Source organism: Spea bombifrons, chromosome 1, assembly GCF_027358695.1.
Source record: "Spea bombifrons isolate aSpeBom1 chromosome 1, aSpeBom1.2.pri, whole genome shotgun sequence".
NCBI classification, from domain to species: Eukaryota; Metazoa; Chordata; class Amphibia; order Anura; family Pelobatidae; genus Spea; species Spea bombifrons.
Genome location: NC_071087.1, coordinates 21,425,133 through 21,440,069, shown reverse-complemented (window position 1 = coordinate 21,440,069; position 14,937 = coordinate 21,425,133). Strand labels below are relative to the sequence as shown.

The 14,937-nt window shown below is 38.6% G+C and overlaps 1 protein-coding gene across 3 annotated transcripts; it reads right to left on the bottom strand.

Moving 5' to 3' along the window:
• Nucleotides 1-3,783: 3,783 nt before the first annotated feature.
• On the bottom strand, nt 3,784-11,292 carry GNPDA2 (glucosamine-6-phosphate deaminase 2). 3 transcript variants are annotated; one of them, XM_053455037.1, is made up of 8 exons: nt 11,189-11,292; nt 10,399-10,566; nt 8,442-8,543; nt 6,469-6,651; nt 5,868-6,052; nt 4,938-5,112; nt 4,215-4,293; nt 3,784-3,987 (listed from the first exon to the last, which is right to left on the bottom strand). In XM_053455037.1, exons 2-8 carry the CDS (start codon nt 10,520-10,522, stop codon nt 3,924-3,926), a joined length of 912 nt encoding a protein of 303 aa, XP_053311012.1. In that variant the 5' UTR covers nt 10,523-10,566; nt 11,189-11,292; the 3' UTR covers nt 3,784-3,923. The 3 variants fall into 3 exon arrangements, 2 of the variants coding, with proteins under 2 accessions (XP_053311012.1, XP_053311023.1); XR_008346237.1 differs by having other exon boundaries at nt 3,912-3,987; nt 4,146-4,293; XM_053455048.1 differs by lacking the exon at nt 4,215-4,293.
• Between the last annotated feature and the right edge of the window lie 3,645 nt (nt 11,293-14,937).

Genomic DNA, 14,937 nt, shown 5'->3' with positions numbered 1-14,937 from the left:
GCTGTGTTTGATGCTCATTGATCATACATAATACTGTAGATTAATTAATAAAGTAATAGTTTAATTTTGGTGCAGAACATTTAGTGGTGTGGGGTGGATTTGAGAAGCTGTAGTGTACGTATAGAATTTATATATATATATTACTTCTACAGGGAGTTCATCAGACATTTTTCCCAATTTATTCTATGGCAAAACCAGTTTTTGGTGAGTAGAGTTCCTGAGTGGAGTTTAGTTGATTGACAGTTGCCCATTAACACTACCAGACAACCCACTAATTGTTTTTTTTTTATTGTCCTTCTATCATATATATTATTCTTCGTTAATAAATATTGGGGACAAAACCAGGCATTATGTGTATAATATTGGGGAAATTGAGTCCTGCTGCATATCTTCCAGTGTCTGCCTCCCCAGACCCGGCACCACCCTCCTCCTTTGTCCTCTGGGTAACCCCCCCCCCATTTCTATAATATTGGTGAAATTCAGTCCTACTCCAAGGGGCTCCATGTGCCATCTGCTTGTGCCTGCCTGCCCGCCCGCCCAGGCCTAGTGCCCTACTGCGACTGCTGCTCTTCCTCTCTCACCTTCCTTACTCTGGGAAATTCAGTTGGTATGGGGGTGGGATCGGTCTTGTGGCTGGATGTTTGTGTCTGCCAGTGCCTAGCCTGTGCCCTTGCCATGTGCCTCAATGCCCTTCCTTACTCTGGGGGATTATTTTTTTTTGCATAACTATACACACCAAGTCTAGCTGTACTAAATAGAAGATACCTTATTTTATTCTGAAATTCAGTGGAGTTTATTTACTATAGGCAGTGTCTGTGGTTTTAACTCTCATACTTCACTATTCATCATGAAAGGCCCACACTTAATGTTTTGCCAGCAAGAAGGGCTGATCTAGCCCTCTATAATGCATAATTGAATGTGTAAGGAGGCTGAATAAATCAGATCTAATTAGTCAGGGCATAGGAGACCCAGGTCCTTGTGTCACAAAGATTGACTGGCAAGATGCAATCCCTCACCCTGCAGAGCCAACCATCAGCTTGTCAAGCTGATAATTTAATCATTTGTTTCAGCTACTTTGTATTTGCAGATACCTAACATAATTCTAATAAAGAGTGATTGCATTATCTTCCCTCCCTCCATTTCCAATACCTGAATTCTTCATCTCCATCTACAACACAACTATCTCCCCTACCACACCTGATGCTTTGAGATAATTTTTGATTCAGTATTTTCCTTCATCCCTCACCAGATCCTGCCTCTTGCCCCTAGAAAACAATGCATCCGCCTGTTTCTCACCTAAGAAGCCACAAAAAGATCTACCGTATTTGCTCGATTATAAGACGAGGTTTTTTTTCAGAGCAAATGCTCTGAAAAATACCCCTCGTCTTATAATCGAGGTCGTCTTCTAATCAGACCTCAAAATGTCTGCTGGGGCCATGCTGCTTACCAGGCTTCGGTCGGGAGCAGCAGGAGAACAGGAAGCTAGAAGAGTATCAAATAACTCTGCCTCCCCCCTCCTTCCTCTGGGGGCGGGGCCAGAGAAGTTGCTCGCACAGCCGGACCCCTGCAGAAGTCTTGGAGTGAGAGATCTGCAGTTCAGGTATTCTCATGGCATAGGGAGGTTGTTAGCACACACCTCCAGAAATGCCTTTTAACCCCCTATATGCCACTCTGGCATATAGGGGATTAAAAGGCACATCATGGGGCAGAGTGGCAAATAGGGGGTATAAGGCATTTCTGGGGGAAGAGTGGCAACCCTGGGGACAGATGTGCATAACTGGGGGGGCAGGTTGGCAAATAAAAGGAAATAAAAAATATATATTTTTCTCAATCATAGCTTTTATTAAATATGAAAATATTGTTTACATGAATTAACATTTACTAGTAAAACTTTTTTTCCTATAGGGTCGTCTTATATTCAGGCTTTTTGTTTTTTTCCTAAATTAATATTAAGATTTGGGGGGTCGTCTTATAATCAGGGTCGTCTTAAAATCGAGCAAATACGGTAGTTTGTTCCCTTTTGTATCTCCTGCCTCGACTATTGCAACACTGTTTTGGTTGGTATTCCTTTGTCTTGGCTAGCTGCTAGGCTAGGCTCTTTATATGAGACTCCTCCTCTGCTTCTCCACGTTGTAAAGCCCTCCACTGGCTCCTTATTATCTTAAGAATTAAAATCCTCAAACCAACATACAAAGCACTCCATGGTACCGTTCTCCCAGTACATTTCTGGCCTCACATCAAAATACTCCCATACTCTATAGTTTTCTTTTTCCCATGGACTAAGGCTCTTCTACACTTTCATCACCTATTCCTTTGCACACACAACTTCACTTGTGCTGCTGCATACCCCTTTAACCCTCCCTCTCAATATTTAAGAAAAACCTGGAAACTCACTTCTTCAGAGAAGCAACAATATTTTCAGCTAGAACCTTCTTATTTGTATGGAGTTTTCTTAACATGAACATGCTGCATCAGTATAAAGGCTTTCATGAAATCACACAAACTATTCTTGCAGGAGAAAGTGAAAACTTGAACGGTTTGATGCCTTTCCCAGTCGCAGGACACATATGGGGGGGGGTCACTATTTTGGATACATAACAAGAGTGTCTGATTGTCAAATAGTAGTGTGAAATCAATATACTGATCTGTTATTCACCTATGTATTGTGAATATACTTAGAAATAATAATATGAAATGAAGAACAACAAACCATTAAATCAACTGGTTTATTGGTATGCAATAATATTAAGAAAACTATCATTCCTAAATACAGAGTAGGATATAACATGTTTCAAAGTGCACTTAATATATAAATAATACAAATGTAACAGGCAAGCGACAGCTAAATTTGCCAAAGAACAAATATTGAAAATTGAAGGCAGCGTATGTGTGCAGCAATTCCATGGGTTATGGATACTACTTTAAACATTTATGAGCCTAAGTCAATATGCGCAGACCACTACCGAGTTCTCGCAAGGAAGCATTTTATCTTTAAAGATATACATTCAAAGACAAATTTCAGGCAATATGCTGTTTTTTGTTGCAAAAAAATGATTGAACTCTTAACACTCAGGCAAAACTGCGTGGTGGGGACCCAAGTTCTTAGTATTATAGGATTCCTCTCAGCATTTTATCGTCGGGTATGGAAGAGTGGAGTGTTCAGGGACTGCTTTTATTCTGGTGTAGTATAGGAAGGGATAGATCTGTGCCTTTCATAGGACCCAGACACACTGAATCTTAACGGACTCTAGTCCCTAAAGCGGGTATTGGCAGGATGAGGTTTGAGTTCCTTGACTTCACTTACAAAATCAAGTTTTAATCTCAGTAATCTTCTGTTGCAGGAAGAACGTGTCTGTCCCCGCATAATCCAGTTAAATCAGTGACATGCCTACAAAATCAACTTCAATGTCAGGCTGCCACTGAATTGTACATTATGCTGACCCAACCCAATCCTTATCACTGGTCCTCCTTAATGGGGGGAATTGAAACTACAACTCTCCTGACCCCAAAGTTATTACATTATAACCAAGGTACTGGAGTCTATATGAAAATACAGACCAATGGGTAAAAGGACAAAAAAAGAGAAATATCTTCCAGCTCCTCTACTAGACCACCAGTTGCAGGTGGATGTGTGTTGCTGGGCTGTAAGCAATAAGGCTGGGTCACAGATTCATTATATATATATACACCACTGCGTGCGCACTATGGTGGTGTCCTGTTGTTAAGACATTAGTACCATGTGCTTAAAGATAAATATAAGCAAAGCAGATATGCTGTAGGTAAACTTGATTTGGAATGTTGAATTGACCAGTTTCGATTTTGGACCTTAAGAATACAGTACTTTTAAAGTTGTGTTGATTAACTATAATATTGCATAGCCACTAATGAGATTGCGGTGTTTCCAAAGCATTCCGCTATTGACTTCACATCAATTTTTTTTCATACTGCGCAAGGGTTCCACAAGTTTGTTGTGAACATGCATTAAGCCTGAAAGGAGGAAAACAATTAGTTTCTCACTTTGTTGTTTGCATAGAAAAAAAATAGCAAATAACGCAATAAATAAAACATAACATGACAAAATAAGAGCTTTTTTGAACTTTTGGTTTTCTAAATAATACTGCACCAAGGTAAGTGACAATATATACCCCCTGAAGACATCCTCTGGGGTCAATATCATTTTTCAGACCTGCAGTCACTTTCAGCCTGAACCATACCAGGTGTTTTCCGAGGATGACCTCTCTGAATCCATACATGTCGGCCAAACACTGCAGGTGCTCCAACAATGCATTGAGCCTGCAATACATGGTAGGACATACAGAGACAGAGAGACAACTGGAGATCCATGGATAAACTTTTTTTTACTCTAGGGAGCTACAGGTTTGGTGCTTTCAGTCATTCAGCTTTATCTAAAGCTCACTGCTATTGGGACTTTTTAAACAAGTCCCTTTAAGAGGTGCTGTGCAAACACTTTAGAAACATAGAATGTGATGGCAGATAAGAACCCATCTAGTCTGCCCATTTTTCATGATCTAAAGACTCAGATCTTGATTAGTAATTTACAAATTCTGCAGGGGGGCTGTTCTATGTAACTACCACCCTTTCAGTAAAATAAAACTTTCTTTCATTACATCTAAGACTCAGCCCCTCTAGTTTTAGATTATGACCTCTTGTTCTAATATTCTCCCTCCCTTTTTTATTAACGTCACTCCTGTGCTTTGTTAAATCTCTTTATGATTTTAAATGTTTTAATCTCCCCTCTCTCTTCGTTCGACCAACGAGATCCTTACATTCATTCTCCTTCACCAACTTATGTTTAACAATATATAAAAAAAGAGCAGTTGCAAGGTATTACATACATAAAAAATGAGTAAAACAATTAAGCATTGAGAATATATATATAATTTTTTTTCTTCGCTTCTTATGCATTGCCTTCTTACCTTTAAAGTATTTCACTGTTTTAACTCTCAGCTCTAGAGTTGCATCTTCATCACAGACAAATATTGTACGTGGGTGCTGCTGGAAAGCCGATACAGTCCACATGTGGTTTACTCCTTCCTCTATCGCCTTGTACAGTGCAAACGCTTTATGTGCACCCGTTATAAGGATCATCACCTGTGTATAGAATTCATACTGCATCAGGTATGGTAGTGCTAAACAGCCCCAAACTAAAGGGTATTATTACTAAAGGGGAGCTGTAGCCTTTAACAGCTAAATTCATTTATTATAACTGTCTATAGACTGAGCTTCTGTTTGTCAATCTGTAAAAATTGTTTGGAGATATTTGGTATTCCGAACAAGCTGAGGATCAGTAGAAGCTTGAGGCAGACTCAGCATCCTCGGGTGAGCCTGTTCTATGAGCCGGTATTGCTTCTAGCCATTTCCATTCCATAAGAACAGATTTACAGAGGACTAGCATTTCTAGCACAGTGGAAATACATTAACTTTATGGAAAGGTGGCATTTAATGCGGTAGAGGCTCATGCAGTGTTGTGTTATGATGGCTGCACGGCTGTGGTCTTCAATTTATACTCCTGTTAAAGGGTGCTAAACCCGCTTATTTGATAGGAGTGACAGTGTACTTTTGGCCATGTACAGTGTGTTATGTATATAAATGCACACTTCTTCTCTGATTTGTTGCATATATTTACTAGATTTAACTGAAGAATGTTGGATTGGGACAATGGGAAATCAACTTTACTTCCAAAGACAATTAATAAATAATAAAGACAAACTAGAAAATTGCATTAGTTTTAGTAAAACTGCCGCTGTGCCTTAATATACGAACATTTTGGCATTATTAGGAACAAATGTGGCCAATCTCACAATAGCGTCACCCACATATGTATTCTACCTCAAGTAAATCACTACCTCTCGGGCATCCATTACTGTTCCCACTCCCACGGTCAGTGCCATGGTGGGTACTTTAGAAAGGTTGCCTTCAAAATATTTAGCATTTGCTAAAATGGTATCCATGGCTAAAGTCTTTAGCCTTGTCCTTGAAACCAAACTTGAACCAGGCTCATTAAAGGCAATATGACCATCTGGACCAATACCTACAAATTATGGAAACAAAAAATAACTATTAAAATTATGGTAATCCTTATAAAAATCAAATAAGTTAAACATTTTGATAACTAAATACAGCATTTAAATACATCATGTAAAAGGTTACCTTATTCATATTTTTCAGGGAATGTTTAAGTGTCATGTGACACAAAAGCGGGCACTATTGCCACAGTGGTTGCGATGGAAGTTGGAGTGCGCCATTGCACAATACCTTTAAATATTGTCATCATACGAACAGACAATACATGCATATATGACAGCATATTCAAGTCATGTACCATCAAATATAGGATAGGATATAACTTTTTTTTTTTTTTTTTAATAACCAAAAGGGCATCTACCAGAAGTACCCAATGCTAAAAATTCAGCAGCTTTTATCTAAAAGGCTGAACACGTGCCATACCTCCGACGAATAACTCAATTCCTCCGGCTTCTTGGATTTTCCGTTCAAACTCCTCACACTCTGCCTGCAGGTCGGAAGCATTCCCATCCAGGATATGAGCATTATTAGGGTCAATGTCTATGTGTTTAAAGAAATTGTTCCACATATATGAATGGTAGCTTTCAGGATGGTCCCTGGGAAGTCCTATAAGGAAATTGGAGCTTATTATACAAAAAAAAAAGGTGGGGGGGAATGGTGGGGGGGAAATCACTTCTGTTCAGTAAAAAGGGAAACAAGTAATTGCTAAACGCCTGGTGTGTTTCATATTCTAGGACTTTTATACCATACAGCTGCCTCTAAGGAACTTACTAGATATTTTATTTCTAAAGTTAGTATATAGGCACATATTAAATGATTCACAAAAAGAAAACAGACAAAACAAATGTTAATATAAGTAAAGTTAGAAATGACTAAAACATGTTATCTGTAAACAAAAATAAAACAACAGAGGAATCACAAATTATAATCGATAAAGCCTCTGCAATACTAGTATACACCAATGGATACTTAATGGACTTTAGTAAAACACGGTTACTAATCTGAAAAGAGTTTCTCTATTTCTGGTACGGAGCCGAGAGCCCAAGCAGTGCACATATTTAAAAAGGTTGAAACTATGGTCCCAGAGATACAGGCTGATACATTTAACATTTGTGGGGGAAATGTTTCAGGAATTATTAGGAGAAAATATTTAAGACTTACTTTGTACAACAATATAGTCATAACCAGCATTAGATTGATGCAAGATAAGTTGTGTGAATACAGTTAATTGGGTTCTATTAAAAAAAAGAGTGAAGGTATGGGTTGCAGAGCTGCAGTAGATGTGGTCTCCTCTGGTTTTGCCAATGTTTTTGATCCACTGCTACAATAAAGATCACTGTGTAAATTATGAGCTGGCTATCGTTGTTGAAAACTTATCAAATAAGACAAAAATGGTAAAGAGAGTCCATAGGGATTCTGTAACGGGTCCACATCTTTTTAATGTTTGATCTTGTAGTGGGCTCTTAAAAGCTAGGTCTGTTTGTGGATACAAAGCTGTAGAAGGCATTACACTTTTGATATTTGTTCTCTTAATAGGAAACTGGCAAGCCAGTGGTAGAGGAAAATTAACATAGATAAATGTAAGGTTATGCATTCTGGGAACCAAAATCCACGCATGCCTTACAAGCTAAAGGTGCTGTTCCATCTACTCTGCAGCATTTAAAAAAAATGTAACTAAATGCACCCATTAGAAACATAAAAAATTATACCTACAACATTTTAATCTCCCTAAGATTACAAGCTTACAAAAAGAAAAAAAAAGAAAAACAGAAAAAAGATTTCTAAAAAATATTTTTGCTGGGACACTTGACTAAGTGATTACCATCTGACACAAAAATGGGCACTGATAGGTTGTTACTACAGAAACAATTTTAAAACATTTTAAAGATGCGATTAAATCTTCATGGGAAAGATTAAAATGACAGAGTGGGTAAGGTTTAGTTGCTTAACAAATTTGACAGCGTAATTAGTGTTTTTTAAACACTATTTAGGAGGACTACATTAGGTATATGCCTATATGAGGATGGCTTGAGTATATTGCAGAAAACAATCTTTGCAGGAGTTAAAGGCTATTCACTCAAATGTAAGACAAATTCAGAGAATTCGGTTCAATTCATGAGAATAAATATTTAGAGAAAAATTGAGCAAAACTGCAGCAGAAATGATTCCCAGTGGCAACATCAGTAAATACGGTACATGGTATTATCAATAGACGTCAACGTTTAAGGTGTATATATCAGGACACAAGTGTTCTGGGCGTGAGGCAGAGTGGACAGGATGATTAAATGAATAATACGAATATACACAAATAAACATAAGTAAATATGTATTTCCCTATGTGCATGGTTTGTTTAGTTGTTTTTTTTTTTCAATTTTATCAGTTATCAGCTACTTACCCACATATTCATCCATATTAAAGGTCTTTACATATTTAAACGACAGGTCACCCTTCTTGTGATACTCTATCAGCTTTTTATAGCAGCCCAGTGGTGTGCTTCCTGTAAAGGAAAAATATGGCAAGAAATGAAGATATTTTCAGCTACTTCTGCAAAAATGACTCCTACGGAGCAGGCACTTGCTGGGTTGGTGCATCATTTAAAGATGAACTGTCATACTCCACATTTTTACACTTAATAAAAGTACATATTAAGTAATGATGCAAAACTGGCTCTGTATTTTCTATTAAGATGTATATGGGAGCTGCGATTTGCTGTCGCATCACATGGTTTAGAGTGGCGTCTCACAGTAAGATAATTCTGATTCATAGATGAGTTGCACAAGAGGTCACCATGAAGCAATCCCATAGAGTTGTTCTACTTTAGGGAGTGTGGGGGTGCATTGGTAAGTCGGGGGGGGGGGTAGAGTGGCATATCAGGGGAGCAGAGGGGGAAATCTATAAGTAAGGTGCATAATCAATTGGGGGGGGGTAAAATGGCTATTGGTTTTCCAAATGTCTGTTTATATATATAACATATGCTGACTAACTGCATAATAGATACCAAAAATGTTACAATACATGTATTCCTGTTTATTAGGTAAAATGCTGTTTTACTATTCCACTAATGTGTATTTTTTCTTTAAAATAGCACCAAACTTTAAGGGTGCAGCCTATAATCTAGCCAATACGGTAATTCAATGAATAAGAAGAAATCTCACTGATTTAAAACACAGGACCAAATAAGCTCTTCCTTTAGTAAAAGCTCAATGGGGTTGATCCGTCATACTGTATAGTGAAGTAGCCGATAACAGTATTAAGGCTAGGTTTCCACTTGGGTTTTTTTTGCTAAAAACGCCCATAAAAATGCCAATTGAGCCACACGGCGTTTTTTTAATGAAAAAACGCTGCAGCCAGATGTTAGCTGTTCTTCAATAGGAAATCGCACAATGCCATATCCACTTGGCGTTTTTCTGTTTGGCGTTTTTTTCAGTCCTCTTTGGCGTTTTTTTGCTTTTTTGGGCTCTGTGGCAGTTTTTCAAAATCGCAGCATGTTGACACTCTGGCGTTTTTTGCAAGGAAATCTTGGCGTTTTTCTCCAATAGAAGTCTATGGGAGAGAAAAGACGCCATGAAAAAGCCATGTGGGTTTTTTGCCTTGGCGTTTTTTTCCACAGTTACAATGCAGAGGATGGACCCAGTATCTGTGTTTCCTACGAGAAATAGGCTGGAAACAAACAGTTTCACACAAAACAAAGTTCATATTGAATTTTACACCATTGGGAACAAACATGCCATTACAAACAAACATACCCGACGCATCAACTGGATCCTGCGTGCCAAAAGCAACAGCAAACAATTTGCACCATCATTTGGGGCCAATCTTCCTAGAGGAGCAGACATTCGGAATAATGCATGCCTTACAAACCACAGAAAAGAGACAAAAGGGTCCGCTGGTCCGCTACCAAGGAAATTACATCAGGAGGGGGCAGATACTTGCCATTTATCCTAATCCATTTTAGCTGGGTGAAACTTCTAACTTGTAAAGGCTGGAAAAACTGCCTAAAGTCAAAAAAAGCAATTTCCACAGAAAGGCTAAAACGCCAGAAAAAACTCCAGAAAAAACACCAAAAAGCAGGAGAATGCAGTGGCAGTTTTCTTGGCGTTTTTCCTGGTGTTTTTCATCAAGAAAAAAACGCAGGACAAAAACCCAAGTGGAAACCTAGCCTTACAATGTCAGTTTCTCTGAGGTGTCACGGGAGACGAAAGGAAAGAAAAAAAGAAGAAAGAGAAAAACAAAAAAATATATACATAAAACTCACAACATTTGTTACCGCTCAACAGTAACATTTAACGTATTTCTTAGGCTTGTATAGATAAATAAAAAATTTACAAAGCTGAGTTTAAACAATCTCTTACCTGTAGGTAAACCTAATGTGAAAAACTTGTCTGGTCCAGGATTAAACTGAACGATATGATTACAAATGTACTTTGCAGCCCACTCGCTGGCCAGGGCATAGTCATCGAGAATAACAAGTCTCATTTTTCTCTTGAAAAGTCTAGGTTGGTCAACATACGTCTCAGGAACTGTAAATACATTTTAAAAGAAAAAGGTACATTTGGTAGGATTTAAATACTATACACGGACGTTCCTAAAGAATCACTTATTGATTAGTATATTTCCGATCCAGTTATTTATGTAACCGCCATAGGGAGGTAAAACACCAATGAATTAGACATTTTAAAAAGTATATATTTATAAAAAAAGGTAATTATTTAATAATATAATCTATTTCAATGTAGTATTTTAATATATTGCCAACCTTTATTGGAAGCACCTAAATAGGTTTGTGACTTTGCCTAATAAGTCATCGAACATCAACAGGGAGTTTAGGCAACATCCAAAAATAGCTATGCCAATGAGGCAGGTTTGTCAAACACAGCAGTGAGACAGATGAATGGGGGAAGCGATGGATCGCGGTGTTAGTTATATACATGCAGAGTTATTGTAATGCTTTCCCAATATAAGGGAATATACATTTAAAGGGCCATGCACTCCTCAGCGTATAACCTCACATAAACGAAAGCACCAAATGCGTCGTTTTACATATAGAATAATTGCGAATTTCGGATAATGCAGGTTATACATAAATAAAGCGGACGCATTCGGAATAACACACCGACGTAAATGCAGAACGCACGAACCCACCAACTTATTCAGCGCAAATAACACCAATTCACGCCGACCGCAGCGGCTACATAGATCACGTGACAACTGTCACACGCTCCGCTACTTGTCAGAATTCACTGTCATTCATCGTGCGTGAGCGTATCCCGCCCCTTCTACGCGTCAAACAAACGCAATCGCCATGTTTTGGATGGCGGAAAAGAAAGTGTAGCGTTTGATCGCCCATCAAGTAACCACCGCACAAGCCCTTGCAGTCATAAGGATAGATTTAGCGCCACCCTGTGGGATATCTTAGTATTTTCCTCTAAATCTATTTGTACAGATATATATCTATATATATATATATAGATAAATATATTATATATATATATATATATATATATATATATATATATATATATATATATATATATATATAAAATCAGAGTAATATTACTTTTGTAATGAATTTGTTGGGTCTCATTCTTATATACTAAATAATTATCTTTGGTATCTTTCAATTGTCACATGGTATTAGGTTTAGGTTTCTATATTTTCAGTGACACCTTGAATAGTTTTCATTTAAGGTAATGTATGTCAATGCTCTTCAAATCAGTGCTTGAGTACACCAAAGGTTTCACCAGGTTTTGCATTGTTTTAGGATTATTTATTTTCACCTGTATTTTTTCTAATGTTTGTAGGTATTACTTCATTTCATTATTGTCCTTATATATATATATATATATATATATATATATATATATATATACATATATATATATATATATATATATATATATATATATATATATATAATGCTATGATATAACGATATAATGCTTAATAGAAAGCAATGCTTTCAAACGCTGTATCACAACTATCACACTTAAACTAGTCAGTGTAGCCAAGATGTAGCGACGTATCCATTGCCTTTAGAGATATTGCAAGTAGAATTCATAAAAAGGGGAAAACAAATGTAACACAATTGATATTTTGTGTTTATTAAATGTCACTCACAGCCTATTTCCGATGGACAGCTCCAAGATTATGTTTCTCCACCGCAAAGACTTTTAGGTTTTAGGATTAGAGCTACTGTTAAATGACAAGGATGGGTTAGATTGTACAGTTTGAAATATTGTTTCGGTATGTTGTTATCTAACATATCTTCTGTATTGTGAAACACACTCAGCTGTTGAATAAAACCTCCTTATGGTCCTCAAAAGCACTTGTGTGTAGTAGGTTCATATGGAATACGGATGTTTTATTTCATGTGTAGTAAATAAGTGGAACAGCATCCTGGCAGGTAGGTCCGTTCATCCGTCGTAGAATGAGTTTTTAAAAATCCCTGCTTTCAAGCAGTGAATTCATATTGATGAGTCCTCTGGTTAAGTTGTTAGGTTTCTTTTCAGGAACTTTTCATTTTTTTCTTTAAAGCAAATGTGATAAAGTTGTAATTTTAATTTTTATTGATATATAGTATGATTCTCTTTTTTCAGGTATATCTTGGATTTTATGTATCTATTGATCTATCTTGTAATTTCATGTCTGAATATATTGACTGTAAATGTTAATAAAAAAAAACCAGCAACTTGTCTGGATTTATGTTTGTTAGCTTGTGGAAGTGGCAGCCTGAGGGAAGCATGAGTGTTGCAATGTATTTTTTCCTATTTTTGGCTGTTATATTGGGTTTTAATTCAGTCACATATTGTATTAAGGCTACATAACCTGGCTACATAACCTGGCTTTGATTTCTTGTCACATGACCTTTGAGACAATGAATACCAAGTGGGAGGCCATTTCTTTTGACCCACATGCAATGGAGAATACCAGCTATGACTTCATATAAGGACACACTCCTTGCATCAGTACTTTCAAGTGAAACCTAGCACTAACATAGCACCCGGATACCCAACACTCCAACATAATAAACACACAGACACAAACTTTTTGGGTACAAATTGGTCGCATATTTAATATGTATGGGAAACATATCCACAACAAATTGTTAACATGATAAAGCCACTGTCAGAATAAGGTCAGTTTGTTATGTTACATGCTACTTGTTATGTCCTGTCTACCCATTGTACAGCGCTATGGAATTTGATGGCGCTATATAAAACAATAAATACATCCCCCTATTGTTTTCCATTCACACCCTTACAATGACACCCCCTTCCCATACATATAACACCTCAATTAACCCCAACAACAAAACCAATCGGGAAAGAGCACAGACCAGCTCTAAACCACCAACACCAATCAAACAAAAAGACACACTATTTCCTATTAACCAACCGAAATTCCACCCCACCTTACACTGACCAGCCCTGCCACTGTGACACTGGTGAGAAAAAAACCTGTTCACGATACTAAAAACGGTTACAAAATGGAGGAACCTATTTATACAGGACCTCCCAAAGGCCCTTAACCAATGTCCCTTATGTCCCATTATCCTAAGCCACCTCCTCACTCAGTCAAGGACCCTTCCACTTAGCTGCGCTGTTCCATGGGCTAACTTTCTTAGGGTAAGGTTGCCGCTGTTTTGCCATTTAGAGATATTAATTGATGGGTCTTTTATATCTAGTTTGCATGCGAGAGCAACACCATAAACACAAAATCCATACTTATTTGCAGTGGCGGAACTACCGGGGTCGCAGGGGTCGTGACTGCGACCGGGCCCTGGAGTTTTGCCAGTCAGGGGGGCCCAAGGGGTGCCGAGCGGTTGCTGGTGCTCGGCACCTCTTGGGCCCCCTGACTGACAGAAATCCAGGCCGCCTTCGCCTGCCGCCACCGCCGCTTGACGCCTCCTGCCGCCTCCGCCCCCGCGCTGCCCAGAGTGCAGTGTTGGGAGCGTGAGGCGTTTGTCTCGGGTGCCGGCGCTTCACGTTGAGCGCCGGCATATGACGTCATATGCCGGCGCTCAGCAGTGAAGCGCCGGCACCCGAGACAAACGCCTCACGTTCCCAACACAGGAGTTGACGTAAGTGACCTACAAAGGGGGGTAGGGGGGTAGATGGTAGATCGTGAGAAGGGGGGGTAGGGGGGTAGATGGTAGATCGTGAGAAGGGGGGTAGGGAGGGAAAGGGTAGATCGTAAGAAGGGGGTAGGGAGGAAGAGGGTAGATCGTGAGAAGGGGGGGTAGGGAGAGAGAGGGTAGATCGTGAGAAGGGGGGTTGGGGGGGAGAGGGTAGATCGTGAGACGAGGGGGTAGAGAGGGTAGATCGTGAGAAGGGGGGGTAGAGAGGGAGAGGGGAGATCGTGAGAAGCGGGTAGGGAGGGAGAGGGGAGATAGTGAGAAGAGGGGGTAGGGAGGGAGAGGGGAGCTAGTGAGAAAGGGATAGATGGGGGGGCACTTAACAGATTCTCGCACCGGGGCCCTGAGGTTTCTAGTTACGCCCCTGCTTATTTGTAACACAGTGTATAGATACCATGATATGATTCTTCTCTTTTTTCATGTTATCGGTTACTAACCCTTAAAAGAATATTGTTTAAACAAATTCAAGTTATTATCTACTTACTGTACTTTCAGCACTTTGATATTTAAATATTTAAGATGTTTATAATAGTATTTGACATTTGATGCTAAAAAAACTTGTTAATTAAGGACCTGTTGGGTTCAAATGTTTGTCTACATGTGCTTAATATAAAAGCCACAAATTCTTGGGTCCATCAAAGTCTCTGGTATTTTATCTTTTGAAATATTTATAAAAGGTTCATACATCTTTGTGTTCTAAAAGTTACTTTTCGCCGTATCACCATGGAGGTAAAATATAATATACTCTTACAACCTG

Bases quoted from the DNA above. Each gene is read 5' to 3' on its own strand.
- GNPDA2 (XM_053455037.1), bottom strand. From the start codon at position 10,522: ATGAGACTTGTTATTCTCGATGACTATGCCCTGGCCAGCGAGTGGGCT. The intron at 8,544-10,398 runs GTAAGAGATTGT...TTTCCTTTACAG, and splicing joins CACATTAGGTTTACCTACAG to GAAGCACACCACTGGGCTGC. The intron at 4,294-4,937 runs GTAAGAAGGCAA...CATGTATTGCAG, and splicing joins AACAGTGAAATACTTTAAAG to GCTCAATGCATTGTTGGAGC.